We start from the raw sequence: 27953 nt of genomic DNA, 5'->3' as shown, positions 1-27953 counted from the left end.
GGTCAGTTTGATGCTTGTGATTGGGGTCCTGACTTTCTGTGGGCGGTCTCACAATTTAAGATTCCTGGTTCAGATGCTGTTTGTTTTGATCTTTCTCAGTCGGGAAGAACCACACTTCAGATTGGAGAAGGACTCCCCACCGACAAAGCCACACTGATAGTGGTTCACACGGACGGGAGCATCGTGGAAACGACCGGATTGAAAACCCCCAGCGCATCTATAACTCCAGGTACTGCCCACTTCTCATTGGAACCAGTGGGAGGAGAGCTATCTGGGGGGCTTGGCTGCTGTGCTCTGAAGGCTAGTTCTGATTGATTCTCCAGCCACTCCACCTACAGTCTGAAACACCAGTCAGTGTCCATCTGTAGTTAAACAACTCAAATTTCAGCCGCCCCTGCTTGCGATCACCTGAGCTAGCACCACTGGCTCCGTATCCCAGATCCCTTCATAACAACAACAACAACTTGCATTTCTATAGTGCCTTTAACATAGTAAAACATCCCAAAGCACTTCACAGGAGCGTTGTCAATACCAAGCCACATAAGATATTAGGACAAGTGACCAAAAGCTTGGTCAAAGAGGTCGGTTTTAAGGAGCGTCTTAAAGGAGGAGAGAGAGGCGGAGAGGTTTAGGGGGGGAATTCCAGAGCTTTAGGGCCCAGGCAGCTGAAGACACGGCCGCCAATGGTGGAGCGATGGAAATCGGGGATGTGCAAGAGGCTAGAATTGGAGGAGTGCAGAGATCTTGGAGGGCAGGAGGGGGTTACGGAGATGGGGAGGGGGTTACGGAGATGGGGAGGGGGTTACGGAGATGGGGAGGGGGTTACGGAGATGGGGAGGGGGCTACGGAGATGAGGAGGGGGCTACGGAGATGGGGAGGGGGCTACGGAGGTGGGGAGGGGGCTACGGAGGTGGGGAGGGGGCTACGGAGGTGGGGAGGGGGCTACGGAGATGGGGAGGGGGTTAAGGAGGTGGGGAGGGGGTTAAGGAGGTGGGGAGGGGGTTACGGAGGTGGGGAGGGGGTTACGGAGGTGGGGAGGGGGTTACGGAGGTGGGGAGGGGGTTACGGAGGTGGGGAGGGGGTTACGGAGGTGGGGAGGGGGTTACGGAGATCCCCTGCCCCTGTTTCTTATGTTATAGCAGAGGGGCGAAAACGGTGATGGTGAGCTCAGAAAACTAGGGCTTGAGCAGAGGAGATTAAAGGGGGATTTATTGGAAGTAAGAAAAGTTTGAAAAGGGTTTGAGAGGGTAAATAGTGAAAGGTTATTTCCGCTGGTCGGTGATTTGGAAACAAGGGCATGAAGTCAAGGTTAGTACGAGGCATAATGGAGAGGCAAGAAGGAATCCTTTCATACACCGAGAGTTAGAATATGGAATACCTTGCCACAAGGTCAGAGATCTTTCATCAGTTTTATTACAAGGGAAGGGATGTTCACGTGTCAGACTCCTGGGGCTTGGTGTCAGGCGTCTGGGGCTCGGTTCGAGACGGGCACTGCATCCTTCAACCAGCATCACCTTAAAATAAAAACAGATTATCTGGTCATTATCACATTGGCTGCGTGTTTCCCTACATTACGACAGTGACTACACTTAAAACGGCCTTTCATTGGCTGTAGAAATGCGAATCTTTCTTTCCTACTGTACTTACTGTCTGCCATTTGGAACTCGAAGCAAGCAGTGTAAATGGGAACAGTGCGTGTAGCTGTGTGTGCGAGTTCTGTCACCACTTCTACTGAGTCAGTCATGGTGTTTAAGAGGGAATTAGATAAACTCTTAAAATAGTGCCTTGGATTCGAGTAGGTCGCTTTGATGCGCAGTTAGCACAGACACGGCATGACGGGCTGAATGGCCTCCTGCGCTGTATTTTCTATGATCTACACAAACTGACTCATTCCCAGGAATTCTGGCGGGAGCTTATTAACTCTCTCAGGGCTTCCTTCCACCTGGGACAGACAGGCTCTCAATTGTCCACTCGGTATCGTTTGATCACTGCCCCACCCCTTCTCTACAAAGGGGCAATTTTTGAATAATGGAAGACGAGGGGTCTTTTCGTGTTTAACATTCTTCCTGCTGGTTTTACACCAGGTCCACAGACGCCCTCGACTCCTCTGACACCAGGCCCTGACAAAGATGGAACGAAATACAACTGGGATCCTTCTGTGTATGAGAACGAGCTGCCGGTCAGATGCCGGAATACGAGTGGAATTTTGTTCAAGAACAAACTGGGTTCTGGTAAGAAAATCCACTCCTGGGGGATTCCTCACCTCGTGTCTGGGTCTGTTGTCGACTCATTGATAGAGATTGATCGCTGTGATTGGTCAACAGCTCCATTATCGCTGGATCATGTGACGGCCAGGATGGTCTTTTGTTGTCCAGCAATTCCTCTGTTCCCGGGTTCCAATCCAGATTCCCTGCTGACCGTGTTGGAGAAACAAAGTGTGATGCTTTTCACAATGAACTGTTTCCACGATGTAGCCTCGACATCCATCCAGGCTTCGTATTAGGGTCAGTTCACCACCAATCCTGTGCTCCGAGCGGGGAACCTCGCTCTGGGGGGAACCTCACTCGGCACGGGGGTCTCTGGGGGTGGGGAATTGGCTCGGGGGGGGGGGGGGGGAGGGGATCCTCACACAGGGTGGAGGGGGGGAGAATGGGGGGGACTCTGGAAGAACCGACTTGGGGCGGGGGGAGGTGGGGGGCCAGGGAGGAGAACCGGCTCTGGGGGGGGCGGCTTGGGAGAATTGTGTTGGGGGGGTTGGGGGGTCCTCACTTGGGGGTTGGAGGTGGCTCCGGGGGGGTGGGGGTGAATCGACTCGGTGGGGGGGGGGGGTTGAATCGACTCGGCGGGGGGGTGGGGAGAATCGACGTGGGGGGCGGGTGAATCGGGGGGGTGAATTGGGGGGGAGAATCGACTCGGGGGGGGGGCGGTGTGAATTGGGGAGGGTGAATCGAGTCGGGTGGGGGTGTGAATCGGGGGAGGGTGGTGAATCGACTCGGGGGGGGGGTGAATCGACTCGGTTGGGGGGGGTGATTCGGCTCGGGGGGGGGTGAATCGACTCGGGTGGGGGTGTGAATCGGCGGGGGGGGGGTGATTCGGCTCGGGGGGGGGTGAATCGACTCGGGTGGGGGTGTGAATCGGCGGGGGGGGGTGATTCGGCTCGGGGGGACCGTACAGCGGTGATGTCGGGCGAGGCTGCCCAGTGGGAGTGTAGGATCGGTGAATTGATTCGGTTTCAGCACATGGAGACTCGATGTTTCAGGAGGCTAATGGAGACTGATGGCAGCTGTAGGGATATCATTCGGCCCCTCGAGCCTGCTCCGCCATTCAATAAGATCACGGCTGATCTTCTACCTCATCTCCACTTTCCTGCACTATCCCCATATCCCTTGATTCCCTTAATATTCAAAAATCTATCGATCTCTGTCTTGAATATACTCAACGACTGAGCCTCCACAGCCCTCTGGCGTAGAGAATTCCAAAGATTCACCACCCTCTGAGTGAAGAAATTTCTCCTCATCTCAGTCCTAAATGGCCGACCCCTTATTCTGAGACTGTGACCCCTGGTTCTAGACTCCCCAGTCAGAGGAAACATCCTCCCTGCATCTACCCTGTCAATCCCTGTATCCAATTCTCTTTTGAAAGTTATTCTTGAATCTGTTTCCACTGCCCTTTTAGGCAGTGCACCTCAGATCACAACAACTCTCTGCGTAAAAAGAATTCTCCTCATCGCCCCCCTGGTTTTTTTGCCAGTTATCTTCAATCTGTGTCCTCTGGTTACCGACCCTCCTGCCACTGGGGACAGTGTCTCTCGATCTACTCTGTTCAGACCCCTCATGATTTTGAACACCTCTATTAAATCTCTCCTTAACCTTCTCTGCTCCAAGGAGAACAACCCCAGCTGCTCCAGTCTCTCCACATAACTGAAGTCCCTCCTCTCTGGAACCATTCGAGTCAATCTCCACTGCACCCTCTCCAAGGCCTTGACATCCTTCCTAAAGTGCGGTGCCCAGAATTGGACACAATACTCCAGCTGGGGCCCAGTCAGTGATTTATAAAGGTTTAGCGTAATTTACTTGCTTTTACAAGGGAGAACCTGAAATGGCAGGTCACCTTAGGCCGAGGTGGCTACATCCTTTCTGAAATCCTACCTCTGCGACCCCCTCTGCTAATTCCATCCTGCCCGGCTCGGACTCCCAGATGTGAAGTTCCACGGGGCGTTTTGTTATGTTAAAGGCAGGTTGTTGTCCAAAGTGCATCTTCCACAAGGTCAGAGAGCTTTAATCGGTTTTGTCAGATGGAAAGGAGTGTTCACACTGAATTCCTTTCCCTTCAAGCTTTACCTGTAATAAATGTGCCAGACTTGTGGGGTTAAAAGGGAATGAGAATGACCGGTGGTCTTATTTCCAGGAGGCCGGGGGCGATGCATTAAACATGGAGAGAACTGGTTCACTCCCACGGAGTTTGAAGGGATGGCAGGGCGAGCTAGTAGCAAAGACTGGAAAAGGAGCATACGCTACGCTGGGCGGCCCCTCCAGTGTCTGATACAAGTAAGGGTGCTTCATGTCACGTCGAATGTCGCTGGTAACCGTTCTAGTAATTGTCGCCGCTTTAAGACTTTCTGTACATTTTACTTTTGTGCGAATCTGCAACATAAACTGTGGAGAGGATAGAGTTCAGCCTTATTCTTGCTGCAATCAGCTTCCAAATTGTTCAAAACAAGCGAATGCACAACGCAAAAGATGAGAGAAAAAGACAGCTTCTTAATGCTGGCTGCTTGTGACACGCAGCCTGAAACTTACGAAGCCTTTTACATAGAAACATAGAAGATAGGAGCAGGAGTAGGCCATTCGGCCCCTCGAGCCTGCTCCGCCATTCAATGAGATCATGGCTGATCATCCAAATTCAGTACCCTGTCCCTGCCTTCTCCCCATATCCCTTGATCCCTTTAGCCTTAAGAAATATATCCAACTCCTTCTTGAATATATTTAATGAATTGGCCTCCACCGCCCTCTGTGGCAGAGAATTCCACAGGTTCACCACTCTCTGGGTGAAGAAATTCCTCCTCATTTCAGTCCTAAATGGCTTACCCTTTATCCTTAGACTATGACCCCTGGTTCTGGACTCCCCCGCCATCAGAAACATCCTTCCTGCATCTAGTCTGTCCAGGCCTGACAGAATTTTATAGGTTTCGATGAGATCCCCTCTCAATCTTCTAAACTCCAGTGAGTATAAGCCCAATCGATACAATCTCTCCTCATACATCATTCCTGCCATCCCAGGTATCAGCCTGGTGAATCTTCGCTGCATTCCCTCCATGGGAAGAACATCCTTCCTCAGATAAGGCGACCAAAACTGCACACAATACTCAAGGTGCGGTCTCACCAAGGCCCTGTACAACTGCAGCAAGACATACTTGTTCCTGTACTCGAACCCTCTCGCTACGAAGGCCAACATACCATTTGCTTTCTTAACCGCCTGCTGCACCTGCATGCTTACCTTCAGTGACTGGTGCACAAGAACACCCAGGTCTCTTTGCACTTCCCCTTCTCCCAATCTATTGCCATTCAAAAAATAATCTGCCTTCCTGTTTTTGCCACCAAAGTGGATAACCTCACATTTATCCACATTATAGTGCATTTGCCATGTTTCTGCCCAATCACCCAACCTGTCCAAATCGCACTGGAGTTTCACGACATCCTCCTCACAGCATACCCTCCCACCCAGCTTGTGTCGTCTGCAAATTTGGAGATATTACATCCCATTCCCTCGTCCAGATCATTAATATACATTGTGAACAGCTGGGGTCCTAGGACCGATCCTTGCGGTACCCCACTAGTCACTGCCTGCCACTCGGAAAACGACCCGTTTATTCCAACTCTTTGCTTTCTGTCCGCCAACCAGTTCTCTATCCAAGTCAATACCTTGCCCCCAATCCCATGTGCCTTAATTTTGCACGCTAATCTCTTATGCAGGACCTTATCGAAAGCGTTCTTAAAGTCCAAATACACCACATCCACTGGTTCTCCCTTATCTATTTTACCAGTTACATCCTCAAAAAATTCTAGTAGATTAGTCAAGCATGATTTACCTTTTGTAAATCCATGTTGACTTTGTCCGATCCTGTCACTGCTTTCCAAGTGCTCTGCTATTACATCTTTTATAATGGACTCTAGCATTTTCCCCACTACCGATGTCAGGCTTACCGGTCTATAATTCCCCGTTTTCTCTCTACCACCTTTTTTGAATAGTGGGGTAACATTAGCTACCCTCCAGTCCATGGTACTGTTCCAGAGTCTATCGAGTTCTGGAAGATGACCAGCAATGCATCTACTATTTCTAGGGCCACTTCCTTAAGTACACTAGGATGTAGATTATCAGGCCCTGGGGATTTATTGGCCTTCAGTCCCATCAATTTTCCTAACACCATTTCCCTACAAATACTGATTTCTTTCAGTTCCACTTTCATCAGACCCTATGTTCCCCAGCATCTCTGGGAGGTTATTTGTGTCCTCCTTTGTGAAGACAGAACCAAAATATGTATTTAGTTGGTCTGCCATTTATTTGTTCCCCATTACAGGAAACTTTGTGTTATCCGGCACCGACGGGACCGAGCTGTTGCCGTTCCCTCAAAACTGCCGGACAAACTAGCGTTAATGTTGAAATATACGGAGCTGAACCGTATCTGGCAAGAAACACTGTTGCTTAGCAACAGCTTCTAAACAGTCGGCCGTACCTTGGAAGCGTCCCTGTCGCTTTGCAACAGCTTCAGAGAGACTTTGCAGAGCCTGACTGTTGAAAAAAAACCACGAGAAGAAAAAAACCTAACAAAACGGCTCCTGATTTTTGCCGGTGGCTCGAGCTTGCCGGACATTTAGCCTCCGGATAACACAAAGTTTCCTGTATAAATTCCCCTGATTCTGACTGCAAGGGACCTACGCTTGACTTCACCAATCTTTTTCTCTTCACACATATCTATAAAAGCTTTTACAGTCAGTTTTTATGTTCCTTGCAAGCTTACTCTCATAATCTATTTTCCATTTCTTAATTAATCCCTTTGTCCTCCTTTGTTGAATCCTAAACTGCTCCCAATCCTCAGGTTTGCTGCTTTTTCTGGCCAATTTATATGCCCTCTCCTTGGATCTTATGCTATCCCTAATTTCCTTTGTTAGCCACGGTTGAGTCACCTTTTTTGTTTTATTTTTATGCCAAACTGGGATGAACAAATTCTGTAGCTCATCCATTCGGTCTTTGAATGTTTGCCATTGCCTATCCACCGTCAACCCTTTGAGTGACATTCCTCAATCAATCCTACCCAACTCGCTCCTCAGACCATCGTACTTTCCTTTATTTAAATTCAGGACCCTAGTCTTTGAGTCAACCAATGTGCATAGAATCATAGCAACTTACAGCACAGAAGGAGGCCACTCGGCCCGTCGTGCCTGTGCCGGCTCTCTGAAAGATCAGTCGTGCTCAGTCCCACACCCCTCGCTTCTTGTCCGTAACCCTGTCAGTTCCTCATCCTCAATGACCTGTGCAACTCCCTTTTAAAAATTATTTATGGAATCCACTTCCATCACCTTTTCAGGTAGAGTGTTCCAAGTCCCGACAATACTGAGTGACGGGTGTTTTTGTGACTGGAAAGTTGCTTCCAGTGGGGTTCCACAGGGCTCCGTACTAGGTCCCTTGCTTTTTGTGGTATATATCAATGATTTAGACTTCAATGTAGGGGGCATGATTAAGAGGTTTGCAGATGATACAAAAATTGGCTGTGTGGTTGATAGTGAGCAAGAAAGCTGTGGACCGCAGGAAGATGTCAGTGGACTGCTCAGGTGCAGAAAAGTGGCAAATGGAATTCAGTCTGCAGAAGTGTGAGGTAATGCATTTGGGGAGGGCTAACAAGACAAGGGAATACACAATAAATGGTAGGATACCTAGGCGTAGAGGAACAGAGGGACCTCTGAGTGCAAGTCCACAGATCCCTGAAGGAAGCAGGACAAGTAGATAAGGTGGTTAAGAAGACTTATGGGACAATTTTCTTTATTCTTCTCTTCTTAGGCAGTCCCTCGGAACCGAGGATGACTTGCTTCCACATTAAAAATGAGTTCTCAGGTGACTGATGAGTCCAATGCAGGACCTACAGTCTCTGTCACAGGTGGGGTAGATGGTGGTTGAAGGGGCGGGTGGGTGGGGTGCTTGGGTTGACGTGCGCTCCTTGCGCTGCCTGCGCTTGGCTTCCGCTTGCTCCCGGCGAAGAGACTCGAGGTGTTCGGCGCCTTCCCGGATGCTTCTCCTCCACTTTGTGCGGTCTTGGGCCAGGGATTCCCAGGTGTCGATGGGGATGTTGCACTTTTTCAAGGAGGCTTTGAGGGTGTCCTTGAAGCGTTTCCTCTGCCCACCTGGGGCTCTCTTGCCGTGCCGGAGCTCCGAGTAGAGCGCTTGTTTCGGGAGTCTCGTATCGGGCATGCAGACAATGTGACCCGTCCATCGGAGCTGATTGAGCGTGGTCAAAGCTTCGATGCTGGGGATGTTGGCCTGAGCAAGAACACTGACGTTGGTGTGCCTATCCTGCCAATGGATTTGCAGGATCTTGCGGAGGTGGTACCTCTCCAGTGCTTTGAGGTGCCTGCTGTACATGGTCCATGTCTCTGAGGTATACAGCAGGGCGGGTATCACTGCTGCTCTGTAGAGCATGAGCTTAGTGCCGGGTTTGAGGTCCTGGTCTTCAAACACACTCTTCCTCAGGCGACCGAAGGCTGCACTGGCACACTGAAGGCGGTGATGGAGCATTGCAGCAAGGAAGATCGAGAAGAGCGTTGGTGCGATAACATAGAAACATAGAAGATAGGAGCAGGAGTAGGCCATTCGGCTCTTCGAGCCTGCTCCGCCATTCAATGAGATCATGGCTGATCATCCAAATTCAGTACCCTGTCCCTGCCTTCTCCCCATATCCCTTGATCCCTTTAGCCTTAAGAAATATATCCAACTCTTTCTTGAATATATTTAATGAACTGGCCTCCACTGCCCTCTGTGGCAGAGAATTCCACAGGTTCACCACTCTCTGGGTGAAGAAATTCCTCCTCATTTCAGTCCTAAATGGCTTACCCCTTATCCTTAGACTATGACCCCTGGTTCTGGACTCCCCGGCCATCAGAAACATCCTTCCTGCATCTAGTCTGTCCAGGCCTGACAGAATTTTATAGGTTTCGATGAGATCCCCTCTCAATCTTCTAAACTCCAGTGAGTATAAGCCCAATCGACACAACCTCTCCTCATACGTCATTCCTGCCATCCCAGGTATCAGCCTGGTGAATCTTCGCTGCACTCCTTCCATGGCAAGAACATCCTTCCTCAGGTAAGGCGACCAAAACTGCACACAATACTCAAGGTGCGGTCTCACCAAGGTCCTGTACAACTGTAGCAAGACATCCTTGTTCCTGTACTGAAACCCTCTTGCTACGAAGGCCAACATACCATTTGCCTTCTTAACCGCCTGCTGCACCTGCATGCTTACCTTCAGCGACTGGTGCACAAGAACACCCAGGTCTCTTTGCACTTCCCCTTTCTCCCAATCTATTGCCATTCAAAAAATAATCTGCCTTCCTGTTTTTGCCACCAAAGTGGATAACCTCACATTTATCCACATTATAGTGCATTTGCCATGTTTCTGCCCTGTCACCCAACCTGTCCAAATCATACTGGAGTTTCACGACATCCTCCTCACAGCATACCCTCCCACCCAGCTTTGTGTCATCTGCAAATTTGGAGATATTACATCCAATTCCCTCGTCCAGATCATTAATATATATTGTGAACAGCTGGGGTCCTAGGACCGATCCTTGCGGTACCCCACTAGTCACTGCCTGCCACTCGGAAAACGACCCGTTTATTCCAACTCTTTGCTTTCTGTCCGCCAACCAGTTCTCTATCCAAGTCAATACCTTGCCCCCAATCCCATGTGCCTTAATTTTGCACGCTAATCTCTTATGCGGGACCTTATCAAAAGCCTTCTGAAAGTCCAAATACACCACATCCACTGGTTCTCCCTTATCTATTTTACCAGTTACATCCTCAAAAAATTCCAGTAGATTAGTCGAGCATGATTTACCTTTTGTAAATCCATGTTGACTTTGTCCGATCCAGTCACTGCTTTCCAAGTGCTCTGCTATTACATCTTTTATAATGGACTCTAGCATTTTCCCCACTACCGATGTCAGGCTTACCGGTCTATAATTCCCCGCTTTTTCTCTACCACCTTTTTTGAATAGTGGGGTAACATTAGCTACCCTCCAATCCATGGGTACTGTTCCAGAGTCTATCGAGTTCTGGAAGATGACCAGCAATGCATCTACTATTTGTAGGGCCACTTCCTTAAGTACCCTGGGATGTAGATTATCAGGCCCTGGGGATTTATCGGCCTTCAGCCCCATCAATTTTCCTAACATCATTTCCCTACAAATACTGATTTCTTTCAGTTCCACCCTTTCATCAGACCCTATGTTCCCCGGCATGTCTGGGAGGTTATTTGTGTCCTCCTTTGTGAAGACAGAACCAAAATATGTATTTAGTTGGTCCGCCATTTCTTTGTTGCCCATTATAAATTCCCCTGATTCTGACTGCAAGGGACCTACGCTTGACTTCACCAATCTTTTTCTCTTCACATATCTATAAAAGCTTTTACAGTCAGTTTTTATGTTCCCTGCAAGCTTACTCTCATATTTCATTTTCCCTTTCTTAATTAATCCCTTTGTCCTCCTTTGTTGAATCCTAAACTGCTCCCAATCCTCAGGATTATTGCTTTTTCTGGCCAATTTATATGTCCTCTCCTTGGATCTTATGCTATCCCTAATTTCCCTTGTTAGCCACGGTTGAGTCACCTTTTTTGTTTTATTTTTATGCCAAACTGGGATGAACAAATTCTGTAGCTCATCCATTCGGTCTTTGAATGTTTGCCATTGCCTATCCACCGTCAACCCTTTGAATGACATTCCCCAATCAATCCTACCCAACTCGCTCCTCAGACCATCGTAGTTTCCTTTATTTAAATTGAGGACCCTAGTCTCTGAGTCAACTACTTCATTTTCCATCTTAATGAAGAATTCGATCATATTATGATCGCTCCGACCCAAGGGGCCTCGTACAACAAGATTGCTAATTAATCCTTTCTCGTTACATAATACCCAGCCTAAGATGGCCTGATCTCTGGTTGGTTCCTCGACATATTGGTCCAGGAAACCATCCCGTGAACACTCCAGGAATTCCTCCTCCGCAGTATTGTTACTAATTTGGTTGGCCCAATCTATACTGTTTGGAGGTCTATATACCACTCCCACTAACGTTTTTTTCCCCTTAGTATTTCTCAATTCTACCCATACAGATTCCACCTCATCAGAGCTAATATTCTTCATTACAATTGTGTTAATCCCTTCTTTAACCAGTAATGCTACCCCACCTGCCTTTCCTTTTTGCCTATCTTTCCTGAATATCGAATACCCCTGGATGTTGAGTTCCCAGTCTTGGCCATCCTTGAGCCACGTTTCCGTAATCCCAACCAAATCGTATTCGTTTACCTCTATTTGCGCAGCCAATTCATCCACCTTATTACAAATGCTCCTCGCATTAAGATACAAAGTCTTCAGGCTTGTTCTTTTAACGCTCTTAGACCTATTAGAATTATTATTTACTGTGGCCACTTTTGATTCAAACCGTTGATTTCTCTGACTGCCACTTTTGTTTTTCTCCTTCCTATCTTTTGCTTTTATCCTTGTTTCCCTTTCCTCTGTCTCCCTGCTCAGGTTCCCAACCCCCTGCCATTTTAGTTTAAACCCTCCCCCACAGCACTAGCAAACACTCCCCCTAGGACATCAGTTCCAGCCCTGCCCAGGTGCAGACCATCCGGTTTGAACTGGTCCCACCTCCCCCAGAACCGGTTCCAATGTCCCAGGAATTTGAATCCCTCCCCCTGGCACCATTCCTCTAGCCACGTATTCATTTGAAGTATCCTTCTATTTCTACTCTGACTAGCACGTGGCACTGGTAGCAATCCTGAGATTACTACCTTTGAGGTCCTGTTTTTTAATTTATCTCCTAACTCCCTATATTCCGCTTTTAGGACCTCATCCCGCTTTTTACCTACATCGTTGGTGCCTATATGCACCACGACAACTGGCTGTTCACCCTCCCCTTCCAAGATGTTCTGCAGCCGCTCGGAGACATCCTTGACCCTTGCACCAGGGAGGCAACACACCATCCTGGAGTCTCGTTTGCGGCCGCAGAAACGCCTATCTATTCCCCTTACAATAGAATCCCCTATTACTATAGCTCTACCCCTCTTTTTCCTCCCATTCTGTGCAGCAGAGCCACCCCTGGTGCCAGGAAGTTGGCTGCTGCTGCCTGCCTCTGATAAGCCATCCCCCCCAACAGTACTCAAAGTAGTGTATCTGTTGGAGAGGGGGATGGCCACAGGGGACCCCTGCACTACCTGCCTGCGCCTAGTACTCTGCCTGTTGGTCACCTGTTCCCTTTTTTCCTGTCCAACCTTTGCCTGCGGTGTGTCCAACTCCGTAAACATGCTATTCACGATGTCCTGAGCATTGTGAATGCTCCAGTATGCATCCAATCGCAGCTCCAGCGCCGCAATGCGGTCTGTCAGTAGCTGCAGCTGGATGCACTTCCTGCACATGTAGTTGTCAGGGACACAGGAGGCCCGGCTGTCCTGCCATGATTTACCCTTTAATTAATTGAATTTAAATTAAATCAATCAATCCCACTAATTACACTACAGTTAACTGGTTTACCAACAGTCCCCGCTACACCAGAGAGACCTCAGTAACTATAAACCAGAGTTAAAGTTTAAAAAAAAGAGAAATACTCACCAACCAATCACTTACCTGCTTCCTGGTGACGTCACACTTTGATTACTTTTTACCTCTCTCCCCCGCTGCTGAATTGGTCGGGCCTCGCTGAATCCGCCGCCGGTTTTAAACTGCCGCCGATGCTCAGTGTTCCCACGCAGGTCCGCTCTGGTCTTGTCACCTTTCTTGAAGATGGTCACAATTACGGCGTCTCTGAGATCCCCTGGCATGCTCTCCTCCTTCCAGATAAGAGAAATTAGTTAATGAATTCGCGCCAGCAGTGCTTCTCCGCCATGCTTTAGTGCCTCGGCGGGGATTCCATCTGCTGAGGCAGCCTTGTTTGACCCAGGTTCATACGTGAATTGGGTCTGTGGTGGAACCGTTGGTCAGGATCACGGCTTGCATGTCGTCGTGAAGCAGGCGGAGGATGGTGACAAACTTTTGAGGGCAGCCGAATTTGAGGAGGACACTCCATAATCCCCCACAGTTGACAGTGTCGAAGGCCTTTGTGAGATCAAAGAAGGCCATGTACAGTGGTTGGCTCTGTTCCCTGCATTTCTCTTGTAATTGGCGCACAGTGAAGATCATGTCCATTGTGCCCCTTAGTGAGCGGAATCCGCGTTGCGTCTCTGGGAGGAGCTCTTCAGCCACTGGGAGAAGGTGATTGAGGAGGATTCTTATGATGACTTTCCCTGTGGCAGACAGCAGGGAAACTCCTCTGTAATTACCATAATCGGACTTGTGACCTTTCTTGAAGATGGTCACAATTACGGCGTCTCTGAGATCCCCTGGCATGCTCTCCTCCGTCCAGATAAGAGAAATGAGTTCATGAATTCGCCCCAGTAGTGCTTCTCCGCCATGCTTTAGTGGCTCGGCGGGGATTCCATCTGCTCCTGAGGCCGCCTTGTTCTTCAGTTGTCGGATGGCCTTTTCAACCTCATGCTGGGCTGGGGTTGTGCCGAGATGGTGGCGGGTAGCATGCTGTGGGATGGGGTTGAGGACACTCGCGTCGAAGACAAAGTCGCGGTTGAGATCTTCGAAGTGCTCCTTCCAGCGGGCACTGACTGCCTCTCTGTCCTTGATGAGTACCTCTCCATTCTTGGCCTGCAGTGGGGTAGTGCTTTGGGTGCTTGGGCCGTAGATGGTCTTGACTGCGCTAAAGAATCCACGCACATCGTGGTTGCCGGCTAGCTGCTGGATCTCCTGCGCTTTCTCCACCCACCATCTGTTCTTTATTAGCCGAGGCATCGAATATAAGAGCAGGGAGGTGATGCTTGAACTGTATAAAACACTAGTTAGGCCTCAGCTAGAGTACTGCGTACAGGTCTGGTCACCACATTACAGGAAAGGTGTGATTGCACTAGAGGGGGTGCAGGGGAGATTTACGAGGATGTTGCTAGAACTGGGGAATTTTAGCTATGAGGAAAGATTGGATAGGCTGGGTTTGTTTTCTTTGGAACAGAGGAGGCTGAGGGGAGACTTGATTGAGGTGTATAAAATGATGAGGGGCCTAGATAGAGTGGATAGGAAGGACCTATTTCCCCTAGCAGAGAGGTCAATAACCAGGATGCATAGAGTTAAAGTAATTGGTAGAAGGATTAGAGGGGAGTTGAGGAGAACTTTGTTCACCCAGAGGGTGGTGGGGGTCTGGAACTCACTGCCTGAAAGGGTGGGAGAGGCAGAAACCCTCATCACATTTAAAAAGTACTTGGATGTGCACTCGAAGTGCCGTAACCTCCAGGGCCACGGACCAAGAGCTGGACAGTGGGATTAGGCTGGAGAGCTCTTTGTCGGCTGGCACAGACATGATGGGCCGAATTGCCTCCTTCTGTGCCGTAAATGGCTATGATTTCTATGAAAACATTTCTCCTCGTCTCCCCTCTAGATCTTTTGCCAATGATTTTGAATCTATGCCCTCTGGTTATTGACCCACTCACCAGAGGGAATAGTTTTTCTCTCTATCTAAAGCTCTCATTATCTTGAAAACCTCTATTGGGTCACCTCTTAACCTTCTCTGTTCCCAGGAGAACAGCCCTAACTTTTCCAACCTCTCCTCATAACTGAAGTCCCTCGTCCCTGGTAACACCCTGGGAAACCTCCTCTGTCCCCTTTCTAAGGCCTTGACATCTTTTCTGAAGTGCGGTGCCCAGAATTGTGTACAATACTCGAGCTGAGGCCTAACCAGTGGTTTATAAAGTTCGAGCTGATCTCTGTTTTATTTTCTATTCCTCTGTTTATAAACCCAAGTAACCCATCTGTTTTTTAACCACCTCATCAACTTGCCCCGCCACCTTTAAGGGTTTGTGTACATGGACACCAAGGTCTCGCTGCTCATCCACACTTTTCAAAATGGTGCCATTTACAGTGTACTGGCTTTCCATATTAGTCCTCCCAGAGTGCATCACTTGACACGTCTCCACATTGAACTGCATCTGCCGTGCTTCTGCCCATTTCACCGTCTTGTCTGTCAGCTTGAAGCCTATAACTATCCTCATCATGATCATCTACTTTGCCAAGTTTCGTATCATCTGCAAACGTTATAATGCTGCTCCCTACACCCAAGTCTAGGTCGTTTATAAAAATTGAAAAGAGTAATGGACCCAAAACTGACCCGTGGAGAACCCCACTGCAAACCACCTCCCAGCCTGAAAAACATCCATCCGCCACCACCCTTTGCATCCTGTCACTGAGCCAATCTTTGAATCCATCCTGCCACTTTCCCCTTAATTCAATGGGCTTCCGTCTTCTTAACAAGCCTCCTGTGTGGCATTTTGTTGAATGCTTTCTGAAAGTCCATATATACAACATCTACTGCACTACCTTGATGAACCTTCTCTGTTACCTCATCAAAGAATGCAATCAAGTTCGTCAGACACGATTTGCCTTTAACAAATCCATGCTGACTTTCCTTGATTAACCCATGCCTTTCCAAATTATGGTGTGGAGATGCCGGAGTTGGACTGGGGTGGACAAATGTAAGAAGTCACACAACACCAGGTTATAGTCCAACAGCTTTATTTGAAATCACAAGCTTTCGGAGCGCTGCTCCTTCTTCAGGTGAAGTGGAGAAATGCATAGAGACACAGCTTATATAGTCAGAGAATCATGTTGGGTTCATGTCACGCTACATGTAACCCCACCTGATGCAGGGTCATCCAGACTCGAGTCGACATTGGCTTGTTCTCTCTACACAGATGCGGCCGGACCTGCTGTGATTTCCAGCCAAAAAAAATGTTTTTTGTCTTTTTTTGTTTTTCATACAGACCCCAGCATCTGCAATATTTGACCCCTTGTGACCCCACCTCATTGTTCTTTGATGTAATGTTTCCCTGACTGACCTGTTTGGACACCATTCACACCTTTGACTGCTGTGATTATCTCTCTGCCGAGGTGTGATAAATGGCAGTTGGAAAGGTTACCTGTAAACATCTGACATGATTCTCTGACTATATAAGCTGTGTCTTTATGCATTTCTCCACTTCACCTGAAGAAGGAGCAGCGCTCCAAAAGCTTGTGATTTCAAATAAAGCTGTTGGACTATAACCTGGTGTTGTGTGACTTCTTACATTTTTCCAAATTATAGTTTATTTTGTCCTTGATAATGGTTTCCAATAACTTCCCCACCACTGATGTTAGGCTGACTGGCCTGTAGTTTCCTGGTTTATCCCTCTCCCCTTTCTTGAACAGTGGTATAACATTAGCAACCCTCCAATGCTCCGGCACTGCTCCTGTATCCAGTGAGGATTGAAAGATTGTGACCAATGCCTCTGCTATTTCTACCTCTGCTTCTTTCAGCAACCTCGGATACATTCCATCTGGACCAGGTGACTTGCCAACTTTCAGTAATGCTAATCTTTTTAGCACATCTTCTCTATCTATTACTATCTTATCCATAATTTGTCATCTTCAAACAACAATTAAACTCTGAATGACCTCAAACTGTGTTTGCTTAGCAGCAATTACACTTTGTGGGCTTAAAGGGTAACGCCAAGTTACACCCAGCTACTCCTTGGAAAAGACTTGCATTTCTCCCGTGCTTTTCCTGACCTTACAGTCGACCAAAGTGCTTTACAGGCGATAAAGTACTTTTGGAAGTGTAGTCACTGTTGTAATGTAGGAAACACGGCAGCCAATTTGAGCACAGCAAGCTCCCACAAACAGCAGTGTGCTAATGACTAGGTAATCTGTTTTAGTGATGTTGGTTGCGAGATAAATATTGGCCCCAGGACACCGGGGAAAACTGCCCAGCTCCTCTTCAAAATAGTGCCATGGGATCTTTTAAGTCCATTGAGAGCGCAGACGGGGCCTCGGTTTAAAGTCTCATCCGAAAAAAGGCACCAGAGTGTCAGCCACGGCTCAGTGGGTAGCGCTTCGCCTCTGGGTCAGAAGGTCGTGGGATCAAGTCCCACTCCAGAGACTCGAGCTCAAAACCCAGGCCGACACTCCAGTGCAGTACTGAGGGAGTGCTACACTGTCGGAGGGGCAGTACTGAGAGAGTGCCGCACTGTCGGAGGGGCAGTACCGAGGGAGTCCTGCACTGTCGGAGGGGCAGTACTGAGGGAGTGCTGCACTGTCGGAGGGGCAGTACTGAGGGAGCGCAGCACTGTCGGAGGGGCAGTACTGAGGGAGTCCTGCACTGTCGGAGGGGCAGTACTGAGGGAGCGCCGCACTGTCGGAGGGGCAGTACTGAGGTAGCGCCGCACTGTCGGAGGGGCAGTACTGAGTGTGCGCCGCACTGTCAGAGGGGCAGTACTGAGGGAGCGCCGAACTGCTGGAGGTGCCATACTTCGGATGAGATGTTAAACCGAGGCCCCGTCTGCTGTCAGAGATGCCACGGCACTATTTCGAAGAAGAGCAGGAGTGTTATCCCCGGTGTCCTAGCCAATATTTTTCCCTTAACTGACATTATAAATAAACAGGCTATCTGGTCATTATCACATTGCTGTTTGTGGGACCTTGTTGTGCACAAATTGGCTACTGCGTTTCCTACATTCTTACATTACAACAGTGACTACAATTCAAAAAGTACTTCATTGGCTATAAATCATTTTGGGATGTCCTGAGGTCGTGAAAGGCGATTTATAAATGCAAATTTCTTTCTTCTTTCTTTTCTCCGAAAGTGCGGCGCTCCATCAGTGCAGCTCTCCCTCAGTACTGCCCCTCTGACAGTGCGGCGCTCCCTCAGTACTGCCCCTTCGATGGTGCAGCGCTCCCTCAGTACTGCCCCTCCGACAGTGTGGCGCTCCCTCAGTACTGCCCCTTCGACGGTGCAGCGCTCACTCGGTACTGCCCCTCAGACAGCGCTGCGCTCCCTCGGTACTGCCCCTCCGACAGCGCTGCGCTCCCTCAGTACTGCCCCTCTAACAGTGCAGCGCTCCCTCAGTACTGCCCCTCCGACAGTGTGGCGCTCCCTCAGTACTGCCCCTCCGACAGTGCGGCGCTCCCTCAGTACTGCCCCTTCGACGGTGCAGCGCTCACTCGGTACTGCCCCTCTGACAGCGCTGCGCTCCCTCAGTACTGCCCCTCTGACAGTGCAGCGCTCCCTCAGTACTGCCCCTCCAACAGTGCAGCGCTCCCTCGGTACTGCTCCTCCGACAGTGCCGTGCTCCCTCAGTACTGCCCCTCCGACAGTGTGGCGTTCCCTCAGTACTGCCCCTCCAACAGTGCGGCGCACACTCAGTACTGCCCCTCCAACAGTGCAGCACTCCCTCAGTACTGCCCCTCCAACAGTGCAGTGTTCCCTCAGTACTGCCCCTCTGACAGTGCGGCGCACACTCAGTACTGCCCCTCCGACAGTGTGGCGCTCCCTCAGTACTGCCCCTCCGACAGTGCAGTGCTCCCTCAGTACTGCCCCTCCGACAGTGTGGCGCTCCCTCAGTACTGCCCCTCCGACAGTGCGGCGCTCCCTCAGTACTGCCCCTCCGACAGTGCAGCGCTCCCTCAGTACTGCCCCTCCGACAGTGCAGTGCTCCCTCAGTACTGCCCCTCCGACAGTGTGGCGCTCCCTCAGTACTGCCCCTCTGACAGTGCGGCGCTCCCTCAGTACTGCCCCTCCGACAGTGCAGCGCTCCCTCAGTACTGCCCCTCCGACAGTGCAGTGCTCCCTCAGTACTGCCCCTCCGACAGTGTGGCGCTCCCTCAGTACTGCCCCTCTGACAGTGCGGCGCTCCCTCAGTACTGCCCCTCCGACAGTGCGGCACACACTCAGTACTGCCCCTCTGACAGTGCGGCGCTCCCTCAGTACTGCCCCTCTGACAGTGCGGCGCTCCCTCAGTACTGCCCCTCCGACAGTGTGGCGCTCCCTCAGTACTGCCCCTCCGACAGTGCAGTGCTCCCTCAGTACTGCCCCTCTGACAGTGCGGCGCTCCCTCAGTACTGCCCCTCTGACAGTGCGGCACTCCCTCAGTACTGCCCCTCCGACAGTGCAGCGCTCCCTCAGTACTGCCCCTCCGACAGTGCAGTGCTCCCTCAGTACTGCCCCTCCGACAGTGTGGCGCTCCCTCAGTACTGCCCCTCTGACAGTGCGGCGCTCCCTCAGTACTGCCCCTCCGACAGTGCAGCGCTCCCTCAGTACTGCCCCTCCGACAGTGCAGTGCTCCCTCAGTACTGCCCCTCCGACAGTGTGGCGCTCCCTCAGTACTGCCCCTCTGACAGTGCGGCGCTCCCTCAGTACTGCCCCTCCGACAGTGCGGCACACACTCAGTACTGCCCCTCTGACAGTGCGGCGCTCCCTCAGTACTGCCCCTCTGACAGTGCGGCGCTCCCTCAGTACTGCCCCTCCGACAGTGTGGCGCTCCCTCAGTACTGCCCCTCCGACAGTGCAGTGCTCCCTCAGTACTGCCCCTCTGACAGTGCGGCGCTCCCTCAGTACTGCCCCTCTGACAGTGCGGCACTCCCTCAGTACTGCCCCTCCGACAGTGTGGCGCTCCCTCAGTACTGCCCCTCCGACAGTGCAGTGCTCCCTCAGTACTGCCCCTCTGACAGTGCGGCGCTCCCTCAGTACTGCCCCTCTGACAGTGCGGCACTCCCTCAGTACTGCAATGCGAATGTCAGCCTAGATGTTGTGCTCAAGTCTCTGGAGTGGGACTTGAACCCACAACCTTCTGACTCAGAGGCGAGAGTGCTGCCCCACTGAGCCATGGCTGGCAATTTAGCAGCAGATTACACCCTGCATTACACTATATAATGTTCCTATTTTTACTTGCACTATATCCCCTGATTGCCTGTGAGCGATGCCATACCAAATCTTCTGGTACAGTTATATATAAAGTCTTGCATCTAGCACAGATCTGTCACTTCTTATAGTGCAGCACATTTACCAAACACATAAATTATACATCACATTTCCACTTGATTTGGCTCAAATCTCAGTCATAAATAGCAACAATGAATAACTAGAGTACAGAACACAGAACAGGAGGAGGCCACTGAGCCCCTCGAGCCTGTTCTGCCATTCAGTGAGATCGTGGCTGATCTGCGACCTAACTCCACCTCCCCGCCTTTGGCCCATATTTCTGAATACCATTTGTTAACAAAAATCGATCAATCTCCGATTTAAAATTAACAATTGATCGAGCATCAATTGCCATTTGCGGAAGAGAGTTCCAAACTTCTACCACCCTTTGTGTGTAGAAGTGTTTCCTAATTTCACTCCTGAAAGGTCTGGCTCTAATTTTTAGACATTGTCCCCTAGTCCTAGAATCCCCAGCCAGCAGAAATAGTTTCTCTCTATCCTATCTGTTCTCCTTAATATTTTGAAAACTTCGATCAGAAAGTTAAAATCCTGGAAATGACAGCAGAGAAGGAGGCCATTGGGCCTGTATTGGTGCTAGCTCTTTAGCTGTTAACTCTTATCCCATTTCCCTGTATCCTTTTATATTCTTCCTTTACAAATCGTTAACCAATTCCTTTTCCAATTACCTTATAGTCTGTGCCTCAATAGCCACTTTTAGTAAAGCATTTCAGGTTTCCATTTCTCCACCTTCCCCCTTCATTCGTACATCGGAATGACCAGGATTGGATCAGACCACTGGTCCTGTGCCTGGGAAAGACATCCCACCCACCCTCTCACAAACATCTCTCCAGATACTTTCCACCTCTCCTGAATTTGCTGAAACAATCAGCCCTCACTCCTGCCCTGAACCGTCCATTCCAGCCATTCCCCACCCTCTGAGTTAAATCTGAATCGTCTCTTCACCCTCCCTCTTCTAACTTTGATGCTCTGCCATCTTTTGGAACCTGTTGAACATATTAATGTTTATATCGTCTATGACCCTCTGTTCCCAATTTGCCAATTAGTAAGACGATCTTTCAATGGTCACCCTCGCGAAATCTTACCCTGGCTCCGAGTCAGAGGGTCGCAGGTTCAAGCCCCACTCCGGAGACTTGAGCACAAAACTGATGCTCCCAGTGTAGTACTGAGGGAGTGCTACACTGTCGGAGGTGCCATCCTTTGGATAAGACTTTAAATTGAGGCCCCGTCTGCCCCCTCAGCTGGATGTAAAAAATTCCATGGCACTATTCAAAGAACAGGGGACGTCCCAAAGCGCCTTGTAGCCAATGAAGTACTTTTGAAGTGTGCTCGCTGTTGTAACGTCGGGAAATTTGTGCACAGCAAGATCACAAACAGCATAAGACACAAAAGAGAATTAGAGAGTAGGAGACAAGTGGAGAGACAGCTAGACAGGAGACCAAGATTTCAAATCTTCTAGTGTTTGGATTCTTCAAGTTACTGTGTCTAGTGACTGTCTTGGCGATACTCTGTTTTTTAGCCCATCATTCTCCAGCGAGGCTGCAGACACTGCCTTCATGGGCTTTCCCTCAACATGCTGTGCGGTTATATTGTGTAGCAATCATAGACCCAGAAATGCTGCTTTGGAAATTTAAAGCACCTGGCACTGTCAGACACCAGCAAACCCCATGGCCCCAGACAATCGTGCATAATTACCCTTGTAACTTACCGCAGTGGAGAATGAGCACGCCGTGAGCACTACTGCATTGACTCAGCATCAACACGGGACAAATTGTGCTTCTGACAGCTAATTGCTTAATTTACTAGGCGTTCCAAATAATCATTTAAATACTTACAAAATCAGCATTTAGCTCTAACAATCGCTTAGCTGCTGCTGTTTCTGGGGGTGAATGCGCTGTTGCACCATTGCCATTGCAGCAGACTGAGTCACCAGCCCACTTCACACCTCGTTTCTTGTTTACTTTGACTGTTTGCCATTTTAATTAAATATCTCAAACCATAGCTGAGTATCACAGAATGTAAAGATTTTATTTGGGATAATTCTGCCCTCCACTCACAACGGAAAACTGGTCTCATAGATTACATAAGAACATAAGAAATAGGAGCAGGAGTCGGCCACTCGGCCCCTCAAGCCTGCTCGCCATTCAATAAGATCATGGCTGATCATCGACCTCATCTCCACTTTCCTGCACTATCCCCATATCCCTTAATTCCCTTAGTATCCAAAAATCTATCGATCTCTGTCTTGAATATACTCAACGACTGAGCCTCCACAGCCCTCTGGGGCAGAGAATTCCAAAGATTCACCACCCTCTGAGTGAAGAAATTTCTCCTCATCTCAGTCCTAAATGGCTGACCCCTTATTCAGAGACTGTGACCCCTGGTTCTAGACTCCCCAGCCAGGGGAAACATCCTCCCTGCATCTACCCTGTCAAGCCCTGTAAGAATTGTGTATGCTTCAATGAGATCACCTCTCATTCTTCTAAACTCTCGAGAATATAGGCCTAGTCTACTCAATCTCTCCTCACAGGACAATCCCCCATCCCAGGAACCAGTCTGGTGAACCTTCGTTGCACTCCCTCTATGGCAAGTATATCCTTCCTTAGGTAAGGAGACCAAAACTGTACCCAATACTCCAGGTGTGGTCTCACCAGGGCCCTATATAATTGCAGTAAGACGTCTTTACTCTTATACTCAAATCCTCTTGTAATAAAGGCCAACATACCATTTGCTTTCCTAATTGCTTGCTGTACCTGCATGTTAACTTTCAGTGATTCGTGTACAAGGACACCCAGGTCCCTCTGAACACCAACATTTCCCAATCTCTCACCATTTAAAAAATACTCTGCTTTTCTATTTTTCCTACCAAAGTGGATAACTTCACATTTCTCCACATTATACAGGAAACTTTGTGTTATCCGGAGGCTAAATGTCCGGTAAGCTCGAGCCACCGGCAAAAATCAGGAGCAGTTTTGTTAGTTTTTTTTTCTTCTCATGGCTTTTTTTTCAACAGTCAGGCTCTGCAAAGTCCCTCTGAAGCTGTTGCTAAGCGACAGAGATGCTGCCAAGGTACGGCCGACTGTTTAGAAGCTGTTGCTAAGCAACAGTGTTTGTTGTCAGATACGGAGATGAAAAGCTCCGTATGCTTCAACATTAACGCTGGTGTGTCCGGCAGTTTTGAGGGAACGGCAACAGCTCGGTCCCGTCGGTGCCGGATAGCACAAAGTTTCCTGTATTCCATTTGCCATGTTCTTGCCCACTCACTTAGCCTGTCTCTATCCCCTTGAAGCCTCCTTGCGTCCTCCTCACAACTTACATTCCCACCCAACTTTGTATCATCAGCAAACTTGGATATTTTCCAATAGCAAAATACAGTAGATGCTGGAAATCCGAAATAACAACAGAAAATGCTGGAAAAACTCAGCAGGCCAGGCAACATCCGCGGAGAGAAAATAGTCAACGTTTCGGGTCAAAACCCTTTGTCAAGACTAGCCTTTTAATTTGTTTCATTTCCTGCGCTTTTTCAGTCTTGACAAAGGGTTTTGACCTGAAACGTTGACTCTATTTTTCTCTCTCCACGGATGTTGCCTGGCCTGCTGAGTTTTTCCAGCATTTTCTGTTGTTATTTTGGATATTTTACATTTGGTTCCCTCATCCAAATCATTGATGTAGATTGTGAATAGCTGAGGCCCAAGCACTGATCCTGGCGGTACCCCACTAGTTACAGCCTGCCAACCCGAAAATGACCCGTTTATTGCTACTCTCTGATTTCTGTCTGTTAACCAATCCTTAATCCATGCTAGTATATTACCTCCAATTCCATGAGCCCTAATTTTGTTTAATAACCTCTTATGTGGCACCTTATCGAATGCCTTTTGAAAATTCAAATACACCACATCCACTGGTTCCCCCTTATCTATTCTGCTAGTGACAACCTCAAAAAACTCTAACAGATTTGTGAAACATGATTTCCCTTTCATAAATCCGTGTTGACTGCCCAATCCTATTATTATTTTCTAAGTGCCCTGTTACCACGTCCTTAATAATAGATTCTAGCATTTTCCCCACTACTGATGTCAGGTTAACTGGTCTGTAGCTCCCTGTTTTCTCTCTCCCTCCTTTCTTAAATAGTGGGGTTACATTTGCTTCCTTCCAATCTGCAGGAACCGTTCTACAATCAATGGAATTTTGGAAAATGGCAACCAATGCATCCACTATCTCTGTAGCCACTTCTTTCAAAACCCTAGGATGTAGGCCATCAGGTCCAGGGGATTTATCAGCTTTCAGTCCCATTAATTTCTCCAGTACTATTTTTTTACTAATACTAATTTCTTTCAGTTCCTCATTCTCGCTTGACCCTTGGTTCTCCACTATTTCCTGGAAGTTTTTTGCATCTTCTTCCGTGAAGACAGACATAACGGACTGGATTTTACCTGCCACGACGAGTTTGGGGCGGGACTGCTGCCTTCCGGGTTCTAGTCCTGCCCCCAGCGATGTCCAACGCACAGATGCTATTTTCCCCGGATTGGCCTTGTTAAGCCCCGCCCTGCGGGCTTGCTGGCCAATTAAGGGAAAGCTGGCGTCAGATGACGTCAGTTGATGACTCTTCATCTGCCGGTTTTCTTAAAGGGACATGAACCATTTATTTTTGACAGCTGATTTGACAGCATTGAGGTGCTGTCAAACACTGACAATCACTGTACAAAGGTGAGCCCTTTCTCCCAGGCTCTCCAATGACTCCATAGAGTCATAGAGTTATACAGCACAGAAAGAGGCCCTTCGGCCCATCGTGTCCGCGCCAGCCATCAAGCCCTGTCTATACTAATCCCATTTTCCAGCACTTGGTCCGTAGCCTTGTAAGCTATGGCATTTCAAGTGCTCATCTAATGCTTCTTGAATGTTGTGAGGGTTCCTGCCTCTACCACCCTTTCAGGCAGTGAGTTCCAGATTCCAACCACCCTCTGAGTGAAAAAGTTTTTCCTCAAATCCCCTCTAAACCTCCTGCCCCTTACCTTGAAACTATGCCCTCTGGTTATTGACCCCTCTACTAAGGGGAAAAGTTCCTTTCTATCTACCCTATCTATGCCCCTCATAATTTTGTACACCTCAATCAGGACCCCCCTCAGCCTTCTCTGCTCTAAGGAAAACAACCCCAGCCTGTCCAGTCTCTCTTCATAACTGAAGTGCTCCAGCCCAGGTAACATCCTGGTGAATCTCCTCTGCACCCTCTCCAATGCAATCACTATAGTGTGACCAGAACTGCACACAGTATTCCAGCTGTGGCCTAGCTAGCGTTTTGTACAGCTCCATCATAACCTCCCTGTTCTTATATTCTATGCCTTGGCTAATGAAGGCAAGTATCTCATATGCCTTTTTAACCACCTTATCTACCTGTCCTGCTGCCTTCAGGGATCTGTGTACATGCACACCAAGGTCCCTATGATCCTCTGTCCATCCTAGGGTCCTACCATTCATTGTGTATTCCCTTGCCTTGTTTGTCCTCCCAAAAAGCATCACCTCACACTTTTCAGGGTTAAATTCCATTTGCCACTGTTCTGCCCATCTAACCAACCCGTCTATATGGTCATGTAGCCTGAGGCTTCCCTCCTCGCCATTTACCACTCCACCAATTTTCATGTCATCTGTGAACTTACTGATCATACCTCCTACATTCATATCTAAATGACACAGGCTTCCAGTCACAAAAACAACCTTCGACCATCACCCTCTGCCTCCTGCCACTAAGCCAATTTTGGATCCAATGTGCCAAATTGCCATGGATCCCGTGGGCTCTTACCTTCTTGACCAGTTTCCCATGCAGGACTTTGTCAGAAGCCTTACTGAAGTCCATGTAGAGTACATCAACTGCACTACCCTCATCCACGCACCTCGTCACCCCCTCTCAAAATTCAACCAAATTGGTTAGACATGATCTCCCCCCTGACAAAGCCACGCTGACTATCCTTGATTAATCCCTGCCTCTCCAAGTGGAGACTAATTCTGTCCCTCAGAATTTTTTCCAATAATTTCCCTACCACTGATGTTAGGCTCACTGGCCTGTAATTCCCTGGTTTATCCCTACTACCCTTCTTGAATAATGGTACTACGTTAGCTGTTCTCCAGTCCTCTGGCACCTCCCCTGTGGCCAGAGAGGTTCTGAAAATTTGTGTCCGAGCCCCTGCAATCTCCTCCCTTGCCTCACACAGCAGCCTGGGATACATCTTGTCTGGGCCTGGGGATTTATCCACTTTTCCGCCCGCTAAAACCGCTAGTACCTCCTCCCTCTCGATACTAATTTGTTCAAGTATATTTCTATGCCTACAACGTCCTTCTCCATAGTGAACACAGATGTAAAATATTTATTTTAAACCTCACTTACATCTTCCGGCTCTACACACAGATTGCCATTTTGGTCCCTAATGGGCCCTACTCTTTCCCTGGTTATCCTCTTGCCCTTAATATACTTATAGAACACCTTAGGATTTTCCTTTATTTTGCCCGCCAGTGTTTTTTCATGCCCCCTTTTCGCTCTCCTAATTTCTTTTTTAAGTACCCCCCTGCACTTTCTGTATTCCTCTAGGGCTTCCACTGTTTTTAGTTCTTTGTATCTGCCAAAAGCCTCCCTATTTTTCCTAATCCATTCTTGTATATCCCTTGACATTCAGGGTTCCCTGGACTTGTTGGTCCCGCCCTTGACCTTTACGGGAACATGTTGGTGTTGTACTCTCTCTATTTCCTTTCTGAAAGACTCCCACTGCTCTGATGTGGATTTTCCTACAAGTAGCTGATCCCAGTCCACTTTGGCCAGATCCTGCCTTATCATATTAAAATCGGCCTTCCCCCAATTTAGAACCTTTATTTACGGTCCATCTTTGTCCTTTTCCATGACTACCTTAAATCTCACCGAATTATGGTCACTCACCAAAATGCTCTCCTACTGACACTTCTACCACTTGCCCGGCTACATTCCCTAGAATTAGGTCCAGTACCGCCCCCTCTCTTGTAGGACTTTCTACATGCTGGCTCAAAAAGCTCTCCTGGATGCACTTTAAGAATTCCGCAACCTCTAAGCCTTTCACACTCTGACTATCCCAGTTAATATTGGGGAAGTTGAAATCCCCTATTATTATTACCCTATTATTTCTACACTTCTGAGATTTGCCTACATATCTGTTCCTCTATCTCCCCCTGACTGTTTGGGGGCCTATAGTACACTCCCAGCAAAGTGCTTGCCCCCTTTTTGTTTTTAAGTTCTACCCATATGGCCTCATTAGAGGAACCTGCTAAGATATCATCCCTCCTTACAGCAGTAATTGACTCCTTGATTAATATTGCGACACCCCCTCTTTTACACCCCCCTCTGTCTCGCCTGAAGATTCTATACCCCGGAATATTAAGCTGCCAGTCCTGCCCCTCCCTCAACCATGTATCTGTGATAGCAACAATATCATACTCCCATGTGTTCATCAACACCTTCAATACATCTGCCTTTCTCGCAAGACTCCTTGCATTAAAATAAATGCCATCCAGCCTTGCCACACTCCCTTGTGCCGTTACATATTTCCAGGCTGACTTGTTTCTTCCTCTATATTTGGCTGTGCATCACCCCCTACTATAGCTCCACTCCGTATCCCATCCCCCTGCCAAGTTAGTTTAAACCCCCCCCCCCCCCAACAGTACTAGCAAACCTCCCCGCAAGGATGTTGGTCCCGTTCCGGTTCAGGTGCAACCCGTCCGACTTGTACAGTTCCCTCCTTCCCCAGAAGCAGACCCAGTGATCCAGGAAACTAAAGCCCTCCCTCCTGCACCAACTCTTTAGCCACGCATTCATCTGCTCTATCCTCCTATTC

The 27953-nt window shown here is 48.8% G+C and overlaps 1 protein-coding gene across 3 annotated transcripts in view; it reads left to right on the top strand.

Annotated features, from left to right (window-relative positions):
- The window catches only part of LOC147107219 (deformed epidermal autoregulatory factor 1 homolog), a 128873-nt gene that overhangs the window by 31837 nt on the left and 69083 nt on the right, over positions 1 to 27953 (top strand). For all 3 annotated transcript variants that reach the window (XM_086008426.1, XM_086008425.1, XM_086008427.1), the window contains exons 3-5: positions 100 to 229; positions 2085 to 2231; positions 4408 to 4547. In XM_086008426.1, the coding sequence (XP_085864552.1) occupies positions 100 to 229; positions 2085 to 2231; positions 4408 to 4547 (417 nt within the window). The remainder of the gene's footprint in view (positions 1 to 99; positions 230 to 2084; positions 2232 to 4407; positions 4548 to 27953) is intronic.

Source organism: Somniosus microcephalus, chromosome 15 (assembly GCF_052327205.1).
Source record: "Somniosus microcephalus isolate GS21.2 chromosome 15, FLI_Smic_1.0, whole genome shotgun sequence".
Lineage (NCBI taxonomy): Eukaryota > Metazoa > Chordata > Chondrichthyes > Squaliformes > Somniosidae > Somniosus > Somniosus microcephalus.
The sequence above is the reverse complement of the archived record's forward strand: the minus strand, read 5'-3'. Positions and strand labels throughout refer to the sequence as shown.